The 22,501-nt window shown below is 38.9% G+C and overlaps 1 protein-coding gene and 1 long non-coding RNA gene across 2 annotated transcripts in view; one reads left to right on the top strand and one right to left on the bottom strand.

Moving 5' to 3' along the window:
- Window positions 1-1,727: 1,727 nt before the first annotated feature.
- Window positions 1,728-12,076, top strand: LOC100709251 (uncharacterized). The gene is made up of 18 exons (XM_003447833.4): window positions 1,728-1,891; window positions 2,153-2,205; window positions 3,479-3,554; window positions 5,192-5,331; window positions 5,610-5,693; window positions 5,784-5,840; window positions 5,964-6,164; window positions 6,384-6,578; window positions 7,798-7,852; window positions 7,953-8,043; window positions 8,133-8,274; window positions 8,694-8,798; window positions 9,026-9,134; window positions 9,415-9,643; window positions 9,992-10,066; window positions 10,161-10,263; window positions 10,943-11,049; window positions 11,328-12,076. The coding sequence occupies exons 1-18, from the start codon at window positions 1,870-1,872 to the stop codon at window positions 11,470-11,472; spliced, it is 1,989 nt and encodes a 662-aa protein (XP_003447881.1). The 5' UTR covers window positions 1,728-1,869; the 3' UTR covers window positions 11,473-12,076.
- The window catches only part of LOC112843050 (uncharacterized), a 38,240-nt gene continuing 23,048 nt past the window's right edge, over window positions 7,310-22,501 (bottom strand). The window contains exon 3 of the long non-coding RNA XR_003215149.1: window positions 7,310-7,466. This is a non-coding gene — a long non-coding RNA (uncharacterized LOC112843050). The remainder of the gene's footprint in view (window positions 7,467-22,501) is intronic.

Below are 22,501 nucleotides of genomic sequence, written 5' to 3'. Positions count from 1 at the left end.
ATGTGTTTTCCCGTCAGTATGTGATTCTCTTCTTTTTAATTGTTTTTAATGTGAACATGTGGATCTTATTGTGCATTTATTTTAATTTTTAAAACAAAATTGTGATTTGTTCTTGTAAATTTAGTTTTTACTTAACTTCAACTTCTTTGAAAACTGAGCAGTTGAACTCATAACCTGATTTTATAGACCCATACTGACATGGACACTCTGAATGCATCTAAAAACAAAAATACAAACTACATTATTTACAGTACTGCACAAAAGTCTTGAACCCCTATTTATTTACATTTTGTTTCCGAATAGCCAGACTTATTATTATATTTGACCATTTTCAGAGAAAAAGTTTGTTGTTTATTTGTTTATTAAGCTACTTAAAAGTGCCCTGTGAATTATTCAAGCATAAAAAGGTACCTAACTCAAGAGATGAACCAGTGTTATGTCTACACATAACAGAACTAATTTTAAGTCATATCTTTATCTCTATCATTTGCTACAAGGATCATGTCACAAAAACACAACATTTGTTCCTATTTCTTTAATCAAGTATACAAAATCTGACTAGAAAGTAAATTTCATTTCAGTAAATCATTGTATTTCCCATTTTTCTAGCAAAATATGAAGAAATCAAGGGCAGCTCAAGATTTTTGCACAGCACTGAATATAGTGCTGTGAAAAAGTAGTTCCTCCTTAATTGTTTCTTATTTTGTTGCATATTTGTCATATTTCACCTGATCAAACAAATGTTTATATCAGCAAAAGATAACCTGTTATTAAATGATGATTTCATTTATGAAGGGAAATAAATTATTGAAACCAGTGCGAAAAAGTAATACGCCCATAATTTAAAAACTGACTGTACCATAAAGAACTTTGCAACAAGTGGCAATGAATCTTTCACATTACTGTGGAGGAATTTTGGCTCACTCTTCTTTGCAAAATTATCTTGATTCAACTTTTCAGTTTGAACGGTCTGTTTAAGGTCACGCCAAAGCATTTCAATTGCATTTGAGTCCTGAATGTGATTAGGCACTCAAAAGCCTTTATTCTGTTTTTGTTTTGCCCTAGTTTGAGTTCATCACAGGTGGAATTGTCCTGCTGTATAACACATGTGTGCTTGGAGTTCAGGACATGAAGTGATGGCCAGACATTCTTCCTCAGGATTTTCGAGTAGAGAGCAGACGTCATGGTTTCATCAGTTATAGCAAGTAACCTTGAAGCAGCAAATCAGCTCCAAGATCATTACACTATCACTACCAAGTTTGGTAGGTAGGTTTGGATAATGTTTTATTTTTCACTGAATAAATGATATCCACATTTAAAAATTACCTTTTGTGTTTATTCAGGTAATCTATGCCCTGAAGTTGGTTATACCGCGGGACAATGATCCAAAAACATGAAAAAGAAAAACATGTTTCCCATGGAGACAACAAAAAACAACAATAAACAGTGCAAGTGATGCATTTTTCTTACAAATCCTTATAAAAGTTGAAATAAACTACTAAATGAATACACATCTGGGAGACCACACCTGGAGAAGAATATCCTGAATCATGAGTTTGTGTTTGCGTCTTGCAGAGGCTCGTGACGTCATGAGCTCTGTAATATTATTTAGTGTTATGGTTAAACAGCACACACACACACACACACACACACATCCACTACCACAAGATGGCAGTAATACAACATTAATGATTAAAGCGTTCCGCAAAACGTCAAAGAAGAAGCGCAGGTGGCTAAAGGAGCAGCAGAAGAAGAAATCCGACGCCACAAGCAGAAAGTAGGAAGCAGGGATCATTGTACTGTAGAATTGGCTTATACAACGACATATATAAACACAGCTTCTGGACGACGCTTCACAGAAATAATAACATGCCTAGAAAGATTGTGAAAGGTAAGAATTAAAGCAGTGATAGTTATTTCTTAGTAGGGAGGCCTGACCATCAGTTTCATTTACCAAGAAATTGACTTGTTTGAGCTTATGTCGCTGTTTAGCTTACCAGCTAACGACGTATTATTGTGGCTTTCAGAGAGCGCGAAGGTGACGGTGCTGTGTTTTTACCACCTTTAATGTTAGCTCTCGAACGTTACATGCTAGTCTTTGAGTATTTAAATATGTATTTGAAGTTTATTTCTCCATTTCTCTACCTGCCAGGTGGGACAGCCATGCCCAGAATTCGAGAAAACTCTAGACTAATGCACACACACGTGAGTATGACTAAAGCCATAAAACTGCTGTGTTGTTATTACAGTGTTATTACAGCTGTAGAAAAACAGGTTATTATGATGTTAGGTTAGGTGTGGTCATGCTGGCTCTTCAGCATGTAATAAAGCAGACGTCTTGCTTGCAGTCTTACAGCGAACGCTGTTTATTTCTTTAACAAGCTACTTTTGTCATTCTTTGTCACAATGATCCCACACTGCTCCATAAATGTTGAGGTCCAGATTGTGGACTGATAGTGTTTTGTTTTTTAATATCCAGGTCTACTTTTATTGCATAGGCAGTGTGTTTGTTTGAAACACACTGGCAATGTCATCCTTAAGACGTTGCTAGTGAGACTCTTTCCAGATGTTATTTGCATGGTAGAGCAAAATGTGAGGGTAGTTTTCTGTCTTCATAATTCCATCAATTTTGACAAAATCCCAGCACCGTTCTCTGAAATTTAGCCCCAAAAGAAATAGAGGCACTGCTGAAGAAACTCCTGTTATACTTTTTATGCTGCCGTTGATTTTTCTGTCCCGTTTCATGTAATTTGGTATACTTCAGCCACAGCTGGTTTCTGGTCTCTTAAGTTAGGTGTCTCTTTTTTATATTTTTATGTAAACAAACAAAAATATTGGTACAAGAGGAGAAACGAGTGGTAAATCAGCCAATGTTTTAAAAAAAGACCCTTCAGAAAGCCTGAAGAACTAATATAAACAAAGGAAGGGTGGCTCAAGACTTTTGTATCGTACTTTGTGTCCCAGGCTTGTGATGATAAGATGTACTAATGAAAAACAAGCTGGGGTAGTAAACTCATAATGACATAAAACGAAGGAATGCTGGAAGTCATCATATTTGAGACATGACTTGTTTAATCATTATCAATTAGTCAATCAACAGGAGAATAAAGATCCTAATTCTAGAGACAAATTAGTATCAAAGGAAATTATTCATATGATGTCACACTAATTTAATAACTCTCTACTCACAATTCCACCTGTTAGCATTTTCTGAACTTCTGACCCCCTTCATGTATAAAAGGATGTTGGGTGGATGAAAGATATTCATGTGATAACAACAGAGGAATCCAACCAGCAAACATTTGATTGCAAGAAGCAGGAACCTGTGAAATGCTGGCTGCAATTTTGCTTTAAAAATACTGAAACTATTAATTACAAACCAAACCCGTTGTAGTTTATCTTACAGCAGATTCATTTTTTAAAGATGTAAATTGTTGGATGCTAACTATTTGTTTGTTTCTTTTTTCTTTCTTTATAGGAATCAATGGTAGATTACCTGAGTGGACGCGATCCTTCTGGCAATTTCCTGAATGGTATTAGGCCTGGCTTTTTTGGTAAGGCATTCTCTGAAACTGCTGTTACAAGTTATGTTAAAGAGGATTTAGAATACATTGAAATCGAGCTTTAGTATGGGCTTGCAGTTTTAAGCATTGCTGTTCCGGTGTTGTTGGTTTTTTCCTTTTTATGTAAACTGAGATTGGTCTGCTTTGATGCAAGTGCAGTGTTGAATAATCTAAGGTTAAATAGAGGAAGGAGGAAACACTGAGCATACATTTGGAAGAGTAAGGAAACAGAAGGAATGGGAAGTGATATCAGACATACATCTTGTTGAACCATATGCAGCAAATCCACAATTACAGACTAGCACTGTGCCTGTTATATTGCCTACCATAATACCAGTATAAATTTTTATGTGATATAAAATTGTCATATCACAAATTTGTTGATATAGCAACGCCATCTGTTTAGTGGACAACAATGAGACGAGCACGGTTATGTCTGAGAGGCAGAGCCGTGGATCAGCCTCCTACGATTATTTAGCACCTTATAAGGGAGCTACTTCAGTGCGCTCCATCAAAGCACAAGGATTTTAAAAATATACAGAAAAAATGCTCCTGCTAAAGGTGGAAACAAACTTGTTTCACCACTTCAGGCAAACTCCCACCATTGATAACCAGGTTATGAAGGAGGTGGTGCTGGCAGTGATGTGTGGCCCAAATGTAAGCAAATGAGCCCACCAAGCTTGGTTGGAGCAATTGCTAGTTGTGCTCCATGTGACAGGAAGAGCAATCGTTGGATGGAAATGCTGATGTGGCTACATGGTGGTAAAGCAGGGTTTTAAGCAGCTGTTTTACATCCCAGATAGGAATTGTTTTTGAGTTTGTTTGTTTAACTTGTATTCTGCAATTGTGCAGGCTGCTCAAGAGTTGAAAGTGTTGAGCAGTTACTTTATACTTAATTTGTAGGGAAATGAAGTATAAGGCTACATTTGCACTTGCATCTGACTTATGCTGTGTCACTGTTATTGCATCATAATGCTGCTGGCACCCGTGGGACCTTGTTTCAGTAGATTCAGTTCAAATTAGGATGCATGTCATCAGTGACAGTTGCTCATTAGAAAAGACTGATGGAAATTTACCCATATTTACACTTATTGTCTCCAAGCTGCAAGCATCAGCAAACAGTGTTAACAGATAACAGGTTATTCCCACAACAACAGAAATCTAATTATTGCAAATGTTCTTGAAATGTTGTTATTTAATTCTAAAGCTGCTGTATATCTCCCACCTCTATTATAGCCACAAGAAATCCAACTAAAGTGATAACAGTTATTTCATGTATGTACTGAGTATAACAAGTAGACGCTCAGTGCAATAAAGGAACACAACTGAGTGAAACGGGTGAATTTGGTGACTCATAGCAGATGTTGCAGCAGATGTTCCCTGTAGCTGCTTATGACACTTTTGTAACAGTGAGGAGGAACTTTCTTAAAAAAGCTGTAGTAGTTGATTTGATTTAGTTGTTCATTTACTTAAAAATGTTGTTATTTACTTGTTTCCAGGTGTTTTGCGTTTTTGTGGTTCTTTTCACCACTTTTGTGATTAAACAGCAGGGAATTTGCTGTGATCTTTGCATTGTGTTGTTGTGGAGTGACGATCACATTTTTGTATTTGTCTTTTATAACTTGCAGGTTTAAATTTTTTAAATCCTTTGGAGGAAGATATCGTTTATTCATATGATGATGACGACGACGACGGTCGGTATTATCAATGCAGGCCCGCTAACAGGACTTTAGAACCACATCCGCAAATAAAACAGCTCACTGATGAGGTATTGCCCTTTTATTGCACTTGTTGGGAAATGAAACAAGGAACAATCTGTTTAATATTTGTGTCTGGTTTGTAATAGGACATATCTTTCTCTCTGACTCGCGTACTCTTTGGAGAATAAACCAAAGCATTGAAAAAACTTTGAGCAGTATTATATTTATCTTTTAAAATTGTAATTTTATCCAAAGCAATTTATCTTGTGTGCACTCTGTCTGATTTTAATCTTTTTGGGGGAATTTATTGGAACGTTGGTTGACACGCCCTTTTTTTTTTCACCAGGAGGCTGATAGAATTGCAAAGGAATTACTAGAAGAAGAGGAAAGGCGTAAGGAGAAAACTAAGAAGAACAAGCGTAAAAAAATGGTCTGCATATGCATACTTATTAGGATTTAACGTTCTAGCAATGCTGGCGTTTTACTTTTTCTGACGAGAATTTTCTGTCTTTTGTTGCAGCGTAAAAAAGAAAAGAAGCGGCTAGAAAAGGAGAATGCAGTTAAAGACGGTTCACCTGTGAGTCTATTTTTATTCTTGTTGAGTGTACATTCAAGTGTCAGAGTCAGAGTGGAAAAACCAGACAGAAAGGTATTTTTAACGCTGCTCTGATTGTTTGTAATGCTGTTTATGTTGTTTCAGGAGGAAGAACAAGGCAAGTCAGATTCCTCTGAAAAAGAAGATGATGACACTATAATTGAAAGTAATGCAGAAACAACTGGATCTTCACAAAGCGATAAAACTCAGAAGGCAACTGAGGCAGCCAGATGTGATAAGACTGGTGCTGATACTGCAGAAAAAAATCTTGTGAAGATGAATGAGAACGAGGAAGAGGAGCAAAAGGTCTGTCAGAGTTGTAAATGTCAGTTTTTTGGAACAGAAAGGCAACCTTTTCTTTTCTTTTAATGCATTGGGGAACCAAGTGGTAGAGCTTTAACAATATCAGATTATATGCAAATATGTAACACTATTTTTCATGCGTATTTTAAATGACAGTCTTTTCACAAGAGCACCTTGCGGATGATTATCCCCAAAACAACCACCTTGTTTTATCCTCCGTAGGATTTGGATTTAAATTATTCATATGCTGCTTCTGCTGAATCGGCGCCTGAGGAGACGTGGATTCAGAAGCAGAAAAAAGGAGGAAAAAAGGCGGAAAGTAAATTATCTGCAGTTCAACAGCCTGAAGTGGAAAAGCCAAATATCACTGAGGAACCTGAAGTTAGAAAGAAGGAGAAAGCTGAAACCAGTAAAGAGGTGGGAATCTTGAAAACATATTCCTATAGGTCAAGACTATAGTCTGTTGCTCCCAAATTGCTGAATGTTTTGACACTTAACCTGGAGACTGGTTGGTGCCCCCTGGCAACATAAATGTATATTCCCCAACTGGTTGACAAATGTTTGCTTGTATGCAGACAAGTTAGCATCTTCCATGCAAACGTGAGGTTATTAATGTCATAACCTCTGTTCTTTGATAACTCAAGTATGTCACTATGGGTAACATTTCCTCTGTGTTGTCCTCAGAAGCTTCTGTTGTTACTCTGTTGTTAGCCAGTGCTGGCAGTTGTAATGCTTGTGTCAAACAGTGGCCGTCCTCTTCCCTATGAAAGGGGTTGACACGGCTCCATGCTCATGTGAAAAACTGTCTCAGTTCCCGTATACTTTATGTACAGGGGAGGAGAAAGTTGGGGGAGTGGAAAGAGAGCTTTGGAAAGTTTGTTTGCTTCATTGGCTTGCCTGTTCACACAGTTGCACTTCTCCATAACGACTTGACAGTCACCAAGGGGTCACTGACCGGTCTCTAGGCCTGCTTGAGTGGGACTTTAGCAATCAATTTTAGGACTGCCAGTAGTGTTGTGTTCAAATTTCTTTAGAAGGAAGTACAGGAGAAATATCTGTCGTTTTAAAAGATTTAATTTGCTTTGGCAGTTTGAAATTACAAGTTACAGCTCTGGACTTCTGTGTGAAATCAACAATCTGTCTTCACATGAAGGATGACCCTCAGCTGGCCGTACAGTTTTTATACTGCAACAGTAACAAATGATTATTATGTCTGTCATCTTCCGGAACTCATCCTGATGTCTCCATTGAACCTCCTCTTCGTCCACGTCCGCTCCCCGTCGACCTCCTATCTGCTCCTTTTTCCTGGAATCACAAAGACAGACACAGAAACACCCCCTGCCTAGCCTTGATCATTTTAATATTACTGATTCTAGTTTGGGACATTCTATTCGGACTCCCTTTGACCCAGAGAATATGCCTCTAACCATTTTCTAGTGTGTTGTGTAAGCATGCTGCAAAACCCTCTGCGCTCCTGCGTCAATATGTCAGCTCAGTCATACAGCTGGATGAAGCTTTTGTTAGCTTTTACTAGCAACCACAACGCAAATGTGTTTGTTTTTGCTTTTTAATTCAAAGTATGACTTTTAAAACATTATTTATCAACCAGACTTTTTGGGGGTTTTTTTCAATACAGAAATCAATGGATCCCATATTAGAGGAGTATGCAAAGAGAAGCATTGAGTTTGCCAGTAAGTGACATTTTCCATCCATCATCACTGAGAGCCTTATGTTAAAAAAAAAAAAGTCAAAATGCAAACAGGACACAACAGTAATTTTTCTCTTTTCCAGACATGGGAAATCGTTTGGCTGCCTCTGGGCAGTACGAGAAGGCAGTAAAATGTTTCACTGAGGCTATTAAATTCAACCCAAAGGAATTTAAGTAAGAACATGGACTTAAATTGACTTCATTAGAGCTACCAGGAGCTGTTAACCGGTAATGGCCATAAATGTTTGTTTGCTGTGTTTCAGGTTATTTGGAAATCGGTCCCTCTGTTTTGAAAGACTACAGCAGTATGAAAGTGCTCTCACGGATGCTGACGTTGCACTCTCCATGGAACCAAACTGGATAAAAGGTTTATTTAGGAAAGGGAAAGCTCTCTGTGGTCTTAAGGTAAGTTATCCAGTTAACGCAGCTTATATTTTGCTGTTTTTTTGTTATAGCTGTAAATATGATTTAGATGGGCATTTTGACACTGAGGAATTAAAATAATTCTGTGGAACAATAGAGGAACTGCAGATTGCTCCAGAGGCTGATACTTGCTTGTGCTGCATTGCATCATACTCGGGTGTTTTCTGTTATTTAGCATTCCCTCCTTACCAGCATAACAGGAGTCCCTGTGTGAAGAGCCTGGTGCTATTAAACAGTAACAGACTGCATCCTCCAAAATGCCGTGTGGCTGAATCAGAACCTCTTTAAGAATGCTCGTTTAAAAACTGAAGACTTGGCGGTTTTGTTTGTGTAATAACGCAATCCTACAACTTGTTGTAAATTCCCCAACTAATTTCAAATCCTAACATTGATTCTCCCAGAGATACTACGAAGCCTCACTGATCTACAAAGAGGTCCTGAGGCTGGAAAGTACAAGTGCTGAAGCCGCACAGGAGCTGAAACGAGCGCAGACGCTGCACCTCATGGTAGGAGACGCTTTGCAAAAACGGAAATGAGAAAAAACAAAAGTCTGATTCATTGGTTTCCTCTGCGCACCCACAGTTTAATGTGAAAAGCTCTTTTTGGGATACACCAGTGTCACCTGTCGGTGTGTGTGTGTGTGTGTGTGTGTGTGTGTGTGTGTGTGTGTGTGTGTTGGGCTAATAAAGTAGTCATTTGTGGCTTTAATCTCTGTATGTTTGTATGATTTCAGGAAATGGGCTTCAGCTGGGCACTGAGCTCTGAAGCCCTGAAAACTCACGGTACACTAGAGGAAGCTGTGGAAGCTCTGTTTGCCAGTGAGAGTAACACAGGTCCTGGAGGTAAATGCCATAAAATGTTTTCAAAGTTGTAACAACGACAGTGTCCTGGTATATAAAGAGTGCACTACAACAGTCGGCACTGTTAAGACTACATTCTTTGCCATGATTGAGTAGGGTTAGTTGATTTGTGAAAATTGCTTTTGTATTTAAAAAAAAAAAAAAAGAGCAAATCTATACCTCGTGTAAAAGAACAGTGTTGTCACCACTTGTGATTTTGTGTTAAATCACAAAAATATATAAATTCCAGTCTAGTGTGAACATGACTGTACTGTTTGTTCAGTCTGCACAGCTCCTGCCACCAGCAAAGAGACAGCAGACCCACCAGCAGGGCTGAAAGATGATGACGGTGACGATGACGATGATGATGATAGCGATGACGATGTGGGAGAGTGGACTGTCCTACAACCAAGCCGCCCTCGAATGCAGCAGATGAGAGAGTCTGACGCGTTTGGCCAAAACAGATCGAAGTCTCAGTCGCCCACCCCTCGCTCCAGGAATGGTCCAAAACCGTAAGTCCTCATTAATATGTACGTGCAAATTAAAACAAAAAGGTGTTTATGAAACTATAGTTTTGTTTTTGCAAGATTTAAAAAAGGCTTTTTTTGGTGTGATAATCACTGTGCAGGTCTCCGACTGATTTGTATCACCTTGGATGTGCCATGTATAAGTTTGTGTATGTAGTCGGAGTAAGGATCTAATAAAGGGTGTATAATGTTGGAAGACTTGATTTTAATGTGAAAGTTTGTAAAGTTTGATGTTGAGAGGAAGTGGGCTGAGATTTCCTTTCAAGCTTTTAAAGTTACTTGCTTAATCATAGAGCATAGCAATTTAAAACTGAATGCCGTTTTGTTTTAAAGAGAACTTTTCCCTGTTTGGACTGGATTATTGGCGCCTACTGTCACCTATGTAAAACTCCACGAGCTCTTTAGCAGGTGAGCTATGACAATCCTATTGTTGTGTGAGGATCTTTCTCAGCACTCTCATGTTCACTGATCATTTCAACACTCGCTCCTTTCTCCCTCTCAGAGCTGGGGCCGTCTACAGCATCAAGATGCTCCTGGAGCAACAGTGTGCCTTTGTGAACTACACCAGAAAGGAAGATTGTGATAAAGCCATCCAGTGTATTAATGTATGTATCCATTTGCCATTTGCAGTGAGTTATAGCTAGTTACATTCACGGACAAAACTCGTGTGTCAAACTTAGCCATAGGTGCAGCACATGTGTAGTGTAGAGCAGTGTGAGTCACAGGCAAGACAAGACAGTGAACTTTGGTCTTTGGATTGTGTTGCACGTTTAGATTTTTTTTTTCTTCGACTTAGCACTGTGATATGAAACTTGAGGTTTGTATAGTATGGGTAAAGTCTGACTATAAATCCAGTGTTGTAGGTTTTTGAGTCTGTGGGCTTCCAAGAGTCTGCTTAAGCTCTTTGTTACACTGCAGTGCAACTGGCCAATAAATGCAGAGGCAGCAGACATCTCTGGTAAACTGGTATTTAATGGAAGACAAATATAAGCACATAAAGTAATAAGACTAACCTGTTCTGTCTCCACAGCAGCTACCTACCATATACACACTGCACTCACGCCTGTTGGTGTCGTCTTTATTTATTGTTACAGTAGTGGCCCCACTAACAGTGAGCATAGGTCACATAAACTCTTAGTGCATCTGTGTTGCACCAACCCGAATGATAAATCATTGATAAATTACCATATTACTATATTACTTATTACAATTACTAAATTAAGTAATTACTAAATTACTTATTACACAATAATCGATGATTAACAAGGTCTTTTCACTCTCCAGGGAATGATTTTCGAGGGGGCTCCGCTGACAGTGCGATACCCCTACAAAGTCCACCCTGAACTCGGTGGGTCCAAATTAGCTGCTACTGACCGCTGCCCTCGCCCAAGGTAAGGACATTCTTCCTTTTATTGAGAAAAGCACTGATTCACTTTGGTCACAAGATTAGATTTTATTCTCCTTTGATGAATTGAGACATATAAGACCTGATTACTTTGTATTGTATTACATCAGGGCCTGGAGTTCCAGATTTGTGATGAGATTATTTCTGTCATTTTTGGCCTTTTTAAAGAACAATGAATGTATTTTTTTACTTAACTTAAATTTTATCATTCATCACCAGAACTGAATTTTTTCAATGATTTATCACTCGTTTTTCATATCGTAGCACATACAAGAAGGAGTGCTTTTTCTGGAGGACGACAGGATGCACGAGGGACGACTGCACCTTCAGACACGTCCCGGAGCACAAGAACATCGACAGGGACAAATTCACCAGCAGGCTGGGATTGCATGCAGCAATTCAAAAATGATCACGCCAATGAGAACCACGTGGCGTTTCCTTTGACTTGACGCCGTGATCGTGGCACCCTGTTTGTTTTTGTCATTGTTCTGGTTCACAGGAAAAAAGTTTGCTTTAAATAGTTTATTATTAGATTTTGGTAAATCTGTGCATCGCCATCACTGTATGTGTCCAAAGGAGACATGGATCGACATAGTACTACGTTAATATTATAATTATTCATGTGCCTTCTTAGAGTGGCATATATATATAATATGCCGTAAGCGCTAAGCAATCTTTGGCAATGGTTTGTTTTCAGGAATTCCTGATTCCATTTTGTTCTAGATTAGATTTTAGTTTGTTGCATTTTATTTTTTAAATTAGATTTAACAGATTTTTTTTCTGTTGATTTGAACACTAGGTGGCACCATTATATCTAGCCTTGAACTTCAGGGCTGCAAAGTCTTTGCTTTCGTTTTAAAGGCTGTGATTCCTCTTTGGGTATTTTATTTGCACATTTATTGTGCAGCGTTTCATTTTGTGTCATCTTAATGCTGGGCAGCGGTTTGGTAATGTGTGAAAAGCTCAGCGGGTGGATTCTGTTGGTATGAACATTAAAGGTTTCTAATGCTCCATCTGTTGTCTGTGTGTTTCAGTGTGGTTATGTTTGTATAGGAGCTTTTTGCAAAAAATGAACATAAACAAAATATAGATAAATGTAAGTAGAAAACTGATAAAGAAGAAGTACACTGAATAGAAACCAAAATGTTTTTATAAGATTTGGCTTATTTTAGCTTAAGAATTCCAGTTTTGTCACCAAATGAAACAAAAACAATGTTAATCATTCCCCAGTTTGGGGTTTGTTTACCAACTTATTTTTGATTATTGATTGGGTTTTATCCTCTTTTGGAAAATTCCTTGAACAAATTATACAGCCTCAGTGACTATTCCACAAGTCTTCCCCTTTTCCAGATTTTTTTTAAAAAATATTGGCCCTGACTCTTATTTCTTTAAACACCTTTCCTCTCAGTTCATTCTATAACTGAAACTTCAAACAACCATTTAATTTGTTTTGAAAGTAGAATATATATACATTTTTATACATTATCAATGTAATGTATGGCTTATGATAAATGATACATTAATAGTGCTTCTTTTGTAGCATTTAAATTTGTTGGGTTTTTTGTGTTTTCCCAGATTCTAACGTAGCTAATGTATGTAAAAGTTCATATATATATATCTATAGGTAGGTAGATATATATATATACATATATATATATATATATATATATATATATTTCTGATTCATAATTCATTCTTTCTTTTTCTTTACAATAGAGTAATTATAAGAACTCTTAAACAACTTGCAACACTATTTTATTTCAGTGTCATTTCTCATAAAGTGAAGGACATAGTGGATCTACTAATTGGAAGTGAGATGGTTCAGTCCCCTAGCTCCTCTAATCTATGTGTTGCTGTGTTCCTGGGTACACTAATGAACCCCTCGATGTTTGTGGGATAGTCAGAAGGATCTTAAATGACACAGAATAAAACACTGTATGAATACACAAATGTGGTTTTAAGTCTTTGAGCTCATTTTCAGTAGAAAGTCATGTGTAAGTACTAGTTTATTTGGATTTAGCCACATTCTACGAGACCTACCATACCAAACTTGAATAAACTTGGTGAAGTTGAGCATGGGTAAAGGGAGAACTTGTTAAATTTTGCCACAGTTAAAGTTTTTTAACTGTGGCATGGAGCAGTGGTTTGACTACTACTAGTTTTGGAAATGAGAAAGGAAAAAATCCATGACTAGAAGATCAGAATCTGTTAAAGATTTATGCATTTCAATTCCAGCCACAGCAGCTGTGCATCCTGTTGCATTTTTATTGAGTTAGAAGTCCTTCTCAGTCACCTTAGGCCAGCCAAAGTTGCCGAGTTTCAGTGAAATGATAAGTAACAATTGCCCTTGAGATTTTATCAAAAGCAAGATTCCTCTAAGCTTAAAATACCTCACTTCAATCTGCCTGAGCTGTTAATGTGGGTGGGATTTGTGTAGATCCCTGCTTTGCTAAGACCCAGTATGTTTGTTTTTTGACTCAGGCAGTTCAAGGTCATTTTAGTGACTCCTGTTACACAATGTTTGGGGTGTGAATTGCAAAACCTTCCCAATGTTCTCAAAGAGCTGAGGAGTTGCCTAAAGACTCTAAAAGTTCGGGGAAAATAGTTATTTCACTGTTAAAAAAAAACACAAGTGCTTGATCTGGACCTTCCAGGCAGAACAGCTGTCCTCGTGGGCATTAATTGGCTGATGGTGGCATACCCCACGAAGCCCTTTTGATCTGTGTGAGATTTGAGAGCATGAAAGGCCTGAAATACTAATAACATGAACTCTGGTTGAACCCATAAACAGCTCTCTGACATGCGGTTGATACATTAACAACTTGTAAAATGGGTCTATATTTAATCTTACTGGTCCGCTTGCCTTTGGGCCCGTGAGAAATCTGTTTAAATGCAGATAAAGTCTGATAAGAGGTTAGGGTTCACAAACCGGCTGGAATCAACATCCCGCCACTCTGAGTCCGGACAAAGCCAATCCCTTACTTAACTAAAGCAAACACCAGGAAGATTAAGTGCATCTTGTTAAGCTAGCGCCGTTTGTAGAGCTTTTAACAGAAATTCTCCCTCCCACCCAATAGGAGGAAAAGGGAACAAAAAAACACGGTAACAGACGGAACCAGCAGACACGACACGCTGCTCTCCCACTCTACTTTTTGATATATGGCTATGCAGCAAAAAATCTTCCTCACTCCCCCTCAGGAGAGGTTTCAGTTGCATTAATTGAATGCATTGCTTTTAGCATAGGGACACAAAATCTAATTTTTATTCTAATTCTGTGGTTTCTTACTGCTTGTAAATAAACTATTGATGTGACATGCAGAAGGAGATGACTCATCTTTTGTATCAACGGTGTGATTTCCTTCGCAGGCACCCAAAATAAATGCAGCATTGCAGCCAGCCAGCTTACCGGCCTCTGCTTGAACCTTATAACCTTCCCAGCAGGGCTGCTGCTGCTGCTGTGTGCTTGTCCTCTAGGAGCGACACTACAAACACATCAGTGTGTGGATTTTGGAGCAACCCACCAAAGTCCAAATCCTACTTTTCCTCACTGCATTTTTCACATCAAATTCTTGCAGTTAACTCAGTCAGCATCTTACTGCACAGTCAATAAGAAGCTACAGTGTCACAAAATTTTCATTTTTATGCTTTTGTATAAGTTTCTTGATTTACTTCTTTCTTGATCCTCCTTTCAATGGCTTAAGGCTCTGTTGGAAATGCCTTGCATGTCTGTGCAACAACCAAGACTTTGCAACAATATGAATTAAACTCTGATGACAGTTGAAGGGTTGCAACTACACGCTGCCAAGTGTTAACACAATACGCCCACACAGTCCTAAAAAAGATTACGAACTGTTCCTTTTTATTGGTTTAGCAATATTTCTGCTATGTTACACCTGTTCAGCTGCTCATTAAAGCAAATATCTAATCAGCTAATCACATGGCAGCAACTCAGGTATTTAGACATAGTCAAGATGACCTGCTGAAGTTTAAACCGAGCATCGGAACAGGAAGAAAGTTCACATAAGTGACTTTGAACGTGGCGTGGTTGTTGGTGCCAGACAGGCTGGTCTGTGCATTTCAGAAACCGCTGATCTGCTGGGATTTTTGCACACAACCATCTCTAAGGTTTACAGAGAATGGACAAAAAAGAGAAAGTATCCAGTGAGGGGCAGTTCTCTAGGTAAAAATGCCTAGAGGAGAGTGGTCAGACCTCTTTGAGCCTGATTGGAAGGCAACAGTAACTCAAATAACCACTTATTACAACCCAGGTATGTAGATGAATGCACAATAGATTAAACTTTGAAGTAGATGGGCTACAGCAGAAAACTACGCACGAACAGGAAACACTTTACATGGTTTCACCAAAGCTGGTGAAATAAAATATTGGAAAGAAATTGCCTGGTTTGAAAAGTCTTTCCAGCAACATTTAGATGGTGGGGTCAGAATTTCAGATAGAGAAGAAGAAGGTATCTTCTTCTTTATCGATGGTGCCTTGTATCAACGTTTCAGCCTGCAGGCACCTTACTACCACATGAGCATCATTCAAATGCTACAGCATACCTGAGAGTTGCTGTCGACCATCCCTTTATAACCACAGTTTAACAGTCTTCTGATGGCTTCTGATAATGGACAATGTCACAAAGCTGTCTGTCTTTACCTAAATCATCTCAAATAATTAGTGTAATACTTATTTACTTGGTATCAATCTGATACCAAGTAAATACAGTGCCAGTGATGATGATACCATTACTTTTAAAGATACTTTTAACTTATAAAAGCAGCGTATGTAGGGAAGAGCACTGTGTTGTGATTTATGAGATGAATCATCATCAATTTGCAACTTCCTTACACATTTTAATGACCTCTAAATCACTGCGATTTTTACTTTAATCCAAGTGTGAGAAAAGAGCAGAATAAAGACAGTATTCGTCTTCTGAGGTAAGTCATTAGGATATCCTCAGTTTTTCAGCTTTTCATGTACTTTGAAAGTGAGTTTTATGGAGACCTGAAATGGAAATGTGCCTGCCTCTAAAGCACTTTGGGTTGTTTTAATGTGATATAGGCTAGAAATAAAACATAAAGAGGTTCAGGCATTTTCATAGTGTATGTTTGAGCTATTTTTTTATTTCCAAAATAATTTATTTAACCCTACTGAGTGGGCTACATACTGAACTTAGAGGACAGAAACAAAGTAACAGTCTTATTGTGCTAGCATCGAACCAATACCAGTTTTAATATCGAACACCACAGATGTGGTGGAATGGGAGAGTTACATTACTGATGTGCAACTAACAAATCTGCAGCAACAGAGTGATGCTATCATGTCAAAATCTCTGAGGCATGCTTCCTGCACCTTCTTGAATCTATGCTACAAAGAATTAAGGTACTGAAGTCAAAAGGAGGCTAAATCTCATGCTAGCAAGGCTGAAAACGTGTCCGGTGAGTGCATACTGTTACAGAGACAGACATTTTTGTCTTACTTCTACCTTTATGTCATAGTAAGACATTTCAAAACACTGAAAAGCATTTTAAGAAAATACTAAAATGACTTGTTATTTTAAAAAAGAAGATGCGTAACATGCTTTAATCAAAACAACGACAACACGTAAATTTGGACCAATTATGTTGGACCAAGCCATTGTTTCACTCTGTAATAAACACGATTCCTGAGATCAACATAATGCTGTGATGGTAGACGCACACCGTGGGGAGCCATCTGGTTGAGTGCAGACTTTTTCCAACCCTTGGTGGATTCCTTTGTCGCACTGTGAAATGAATACAGTAACTGCCACAATGAGAAATTGACCTTCCCTTTAATCTAGACAGAGGCCCCCTTAACAAGTTGAAATAGCGCAAACCCAATTAGGGAATTGATTGCTTGCTTTCATTTCCCTCATTTGCATCAGGGTCATATAGGGAAGATAAATTAATGCCTGGTCTTTTGTCCACACTGTCGTTGCTGCTTGAGAACTATTTATTGCTAAGAAATGAGCAGGGGGGGAAGTCTTTTGTCTCTCCTTGACAAACTCATCGGTGATAATCTTCAGTTAAACACCGAAAGAAGGAAAGACCTGCTGAAGCCTGAAGGTCCTCACAAGTTTTAATGTTGGGACAATTTGATGGATCATTTAAAGGACAATATGAGCCTTTGTGATTGTTTTAAAAGCTTATCCACAACCATTAATCACGAGACTATTCAAAAGAGGTTTATAGGTAGCAGAGGCTTAAAGAGAACCCTTTCTTTCTGCCACAAAAACAACACATTCGTCCATTTTTTCCACTCTCTTCTACTTCTTTTGTCTGTCTTTTGCACTCGGCTTCTAGCCCATTAGCTCCCATAAATTATGTAAACCTTTGGATAAGGCTTAATTTAAAAAAAGGCAGCTATTTCCTAAAGCAGCAGGGCCACTGTCGATTTTACACTTGCACACACAAAAGTAAAGAATGTGTTTGTTGGTTTTGCTGTGGCTTAATGCTATTAATGTTAGTATTAATAGCTACAGCAGGTATGTCTATGTTGGACTGAATCAAAATAAACTATAGTGCTTTGCCCTGTGGTAGGTTACTGTTGTAGTAAAGGTGGCTGACTCTATAGGTTTTGGACACCAGTGGAGCTGAATGTTATAGAGACAACTGTTGCTTTTTGGCTTTTTCATGGGAACTCTTCACCATAATAGAAATTTAAACCTTATCTGACATCCTGTGAATATTATCTGTAGGCTTATTTGTGGTTCCTAGAGGTTAAAAAAGTTGAATAGGAGACAGACCCTTCTTTACTTTTAACGTGAGACTTCAAACTTTCCTTTTTGATAAGGCTTCCAGTTAGAGCTGAATCAGGGAATCTTAACAATCCCTCAGTTATGCTATGACACGCTCAGGTTCCTGGGGGTCTCCCCATGATACACTGACGACTTCTCCTCTCCTCTTACTAACCTTTGTCTTCTCTCCCTCCCATAGTTTGTCCATCTTTGGTTTCCTTTTTTCTCTTCTCTTTCCCCTCACCACCCCACCCACATCTGGTGCTACCGGAGGGCTCTTGATAGAGGGGTGCCAAGCGCTCACTCATGGGGGGGAACATGATTGTGGAGGTTTTCTCTCTAATATTGTAGTCTTTACCATCCAATATAAAACACCTTAGATGTGACTGTTGTTGTGAGCCCTTCTTGCTGTGAGGCAACAGTGCTAAGCACGTGGTAATGAGTTTGTTCTATCTAAATAAAAACTAATTGGAATTCCTTTTTTTCAGGAATTGCCTGGATTGTTAGAAAAAGCCTCTAACAGTGTCTCTAATGTCTCTAAATTATATCCAGTTATATAGAGCTTCTAACGCATGCTTATAATGGATAATATTAAAAAAAAAACAGTGACATGGCTTTTATAACACCCAAGTTTTTATGTTTCTGCATTCACATCTGTAATGCCCACTCCTGTTTTATTCATCTAAATAAATTATTCAAGTGTGCAGGCTTCTATGTGTATATGTGCATAATCTGTATGTTTACACACACACACACACACACATGCAGACTACAGGCTGCCAGGAAGGATAATGCCACTGACTTCCTTTGTTGTCCCCTGTTGATAAATGACAGTTTAAAGGTTGAATCTCACATCTCTCTCATCCCTTCCAGACGTGCGCAGGCACAAATTCTGAGCGTCGTCACTGTGTTTTGGTCGTTGTCGATGTGATCGATTGAGAGATGGCAGGTATGGGGAGCGTGGCGGCATTAATACGATTAGAGGCTTGTAAACAAAGAAGGCCGCTGGGTTTTTCAAGGCCCCGCCGCTCACAGCGTGATGTAAAGCTGGGCATGCCTTCACCTGCGTTCCCTTCAAGTATTTACGTGACTTAACGGGGGCAGAAATATGTGGCTTCTGTGGAGTCATTCAAACATGCAGTCGGGTTGTATTTCATCCAGCCATCGACCTGCATATCTGGAGATAGCATGTTCAAGGGCATGAAAAATGTCACGGCCTGTAAATCCTCCCATTGTGGCCTGAAGGAGTTTGATTGCCAATAATTGATGCCCACTTCCATACATCACCGGTTCTCAGCCCTGTAAAACACAAACGCTTAAAGTCTCACACGGACCTGGTCCAGTGGCTGTCTCCTGTTTTTTGTCAAAAACCAGAGATTAACGTGTACAACGGCGAGCAAAATAACGTCACCATTCATTTGCGGGTTATTCCTTGGACAGTGATTTATAACAGGAGACACTTGTAATAAAATGTAGCCCTCCAGGCTCCTATTTTTTCTTCTTTTTTTTTTAACCAAACTGCATGCATCCTGTGCAAATGAAACCTGCTTCCTTTAATATAGATAATCCTGAGTGGCATGTCAGATCAGTTAAAGGCTTTCATTAAAGAGAGCTGGTGTTTATAAAACCTGCACAGAACAGTAATTTCCTTCTGATGTTTTTCTCACTCATTCCTCTAAGACATCAATCTAGTCAAACCTATCCCGCCACCACACTAAGCTTTATTGTTTAAACACCTTGTGCGAGCAAGAAAAGTCAAACAAGGCAATTTGCTGTGTAATGTTTACCGCCCAGTTAAGAAGCACTGAGGAGGCTTGTTTATCTCTCTTTTGGTTGTAGAGCCTGTGTAGCAACCAGGATGTCTGGGACGATTTAAGACTTCCTTCTGCCCGCCTGCTCGCTTTGCCTGGTTGAAAATGCTGCAGAGGCTCCATCTATTCCTCCCGTTGTAATGAACCTCCCTGGGGGCCCCCGGCGTACCATGTGAAGACGCCTTAGTACCAGAGCGATTCATTACCTTGGAAATGTGAGCTTTTGTTCCGTTTTCAGCAGAGCCCCATTAATCTTGGGCTGCCTCCTGGCATGCAGGCCAGGTACTGCTTAGGTAATTACAGTTAATCATCATTCAGACGTGCACATGGACCATGGGATCCTCAGCGGACTCGGCAAAGGAGCACGTCTCACCCCCCCTCGCCCGTTGTTTACCTCTAACTGTAACCCTGCATCTCAGCTCCTTCTGTAACCAAATCGCCAGAGTTTTAGTAATTGTGTCCAGTAAGATTTGGCTTTGCGCAACACTAAACATCCCAATCTCTGCTTTCCCACCCCCCACCTCAAACATATACGCTACCCAGCTGTCACTGCTGCACAGTTACCGAAGCCTACTGTTCACCTGCCGTTTGTGATTGTGATTAATGGACAGATTACAAGAAGGATGATTTTTCAGGAGCAACAAGCAGAAAGAGGCCATCTGTATTTTGGCTTCCTGCAGCCGAAGGACGTGCAGACGACTTCATCACTCAACATTATTGCTGTCTCTGAAAACTGCGAAAACCATGGTAGATAATATGTGCTTCTATGTAGGGTGGAAGGCTGATATGTATATTACTCAAAAAGCTGATTTGCACGTAATCCAGCTGGCCATTGGATTCAAACCCAGGATATGTTATCAGTTTTTCTGATGACTATGATGATCATCAGATCAAAATTTGGTATTTGATCACATACTTGGCCATTATTAGAAACATCTTAGGGTTTAGGTCTCGTTGTTTGGTTGTTTAAATGTTTCACTTCCAACCTGGAACATCATGGTGGAAATTTTACTCATTAACCCTGTTTATGTGACTTGATGTTGACATCTTTAAGATGAATCTTTCATCATCACAAGATAGCCAAAGAGGTTTCCTATGCTGCTGTGAGTCATTTGCTACAAGTAAGTGTTGCATTTTTACCAAAGGTTACTAAAGGTTTTATTATTTTACAACAACAAAAAAACACTTTATATGGCGCTCATTCACAAAAGAATATCCATTCAAAGGCTTTGAAAAAAACCTCTCTGAAGACTCTTTATCAGCTCACTGTCACATATTTCTCTAAAGAGCAGCCACAAGCTCTCAGGGTATTGATTAACATTTTAGATGTGAGCTAAGAAGAGAAACAGTGTGTGCTGTTCTGCCAGTGAAACATGCCCCAAATGGTTTGTTGTTTGAAATTTGAATGAAGATAAAGTTGGCGATTAAAAGGCTTCAGCAGCAGAATGAGAGACTGGCTGACCTCCTTCAAGGGAACAAAAATGAGCCTAGAGTAATTCAAAGAAGACGGTGATGTTGTTTGCTTTGCTCGATTGCAAAAATTAAAAAAATTAAACAAACGTATGAGCAAAAAAAAAATTCCCCAAGAAACAACAAACAACAATACCAACCCCACCCGCTCAATGATCACAAAGTAGGCTGAGGACATTCAGGTCCCGTCTGTTGGAAATGAGAAATGAAAGAGGGCAGGGCCCCGTTAAAAGATGTCAAAGGAGACGGGGAAAAAAGCTTTTGTCAGGGTTGTTTCACACCTGTTGGGTTCTGTGTATCGTATGCAAAGGAGGAAAAAGCTGAAGATTTTCTAACAGTGTGTGTCTCTCCCATAGAGCCACGAACCTTGTTGGATCCGGGTCAGATCAGATAGCACAGAAGGACTACAATTTGGCAGACAATGCCATTGAAAGGTAAGTATTGTAAACATCTTTCTTGTCTAGGTGCTGAGTCCAAACTCTGGTTGATATCAGCCACTGTCCCTTTAAACCTTCTTGTTTATAACAGTAAAAAGCCAAAGAAATGGCTCTTAGCCAGGTACAAAGATACTGATACTCGAGATGCACCGATTATATCAGAATAACAATTTGGCTTAAACATTTTCCCCTCTTGTGCCTGCAAACAAAAGTCTTATGAAGTCTTTCAGCTATTTAGCATTAGATAAATACTGGTCGCTGACATCCATGAATGCTAGGGGTATCCAGCTAATGTGTTGATGCATATCAAAAAGAGAGCTAGTTTGGAACTGAAATGTTGTGTTTGTTATTAAAATGTGATCATTTTAAACAGACCATTTAAAGTGTTGCAAGTCGTTCCCAGGAAGAACTCCATGTCAACAAACTTCCTAAAACAATGAAAACCAACCACGAAGGGATCGTACGACCAAGTATTTCCTGGTAGCTAAAGCCTGATGTTCTTTCCTTATTGTTGTTCAGAAATATTAACATAGAAACTTGAATAATGAGCTGCCACACTGGACTAAATGACATGCTCTTTCATTTCCTCTACACCAGGGACGTCAAGCCCATTTTTGATCTAAAGTTTGCCGGACCAGTAAAACTACATGATATCCATCCATCCATCCATGATAACCATTCACACCCATATTCACAAATGAGAATTACTGTGTGTTCGTGTAGTGAACTCACTGCAAAATCAAATTTCTATAGGTCGATAGTGTCATTTAATTGTTTAACTATTACTTAATTACTGTGGTAATTAGTAGTATGTCTTTATTAATAGGAAAACATGCAAAACTTTTAATAATAAAATGAAAAGTTTAAAATCTATGCACTCCAAATCTGTCTATGTGAGCAGGATTGGAGTCTTTGCTGGGCCAATTCCAGCCCCCGGGCCTTTTGTTTCACACCCTGCTCTA

This window comes from Oreochromis niloticus, linkage group LG19 (genome assembly GCF_001858045.2).
Source record: "Oreochromis niloticus isolate F11D_XX linkage group LG19, O_niloticus_UMD_NMBU, whole genome shotgun sequence".
In the NCBI taxonomy this organism is placed as follows: Eukaryota; Metazoa; Chordata; class Actinopteri; order Cichliformes; family Cichlidae; genus Oreochromis; species Oreochromis niloticus.
This window is presented reverse-complemented; position numbering and strand designations above follow the sequence as displayed.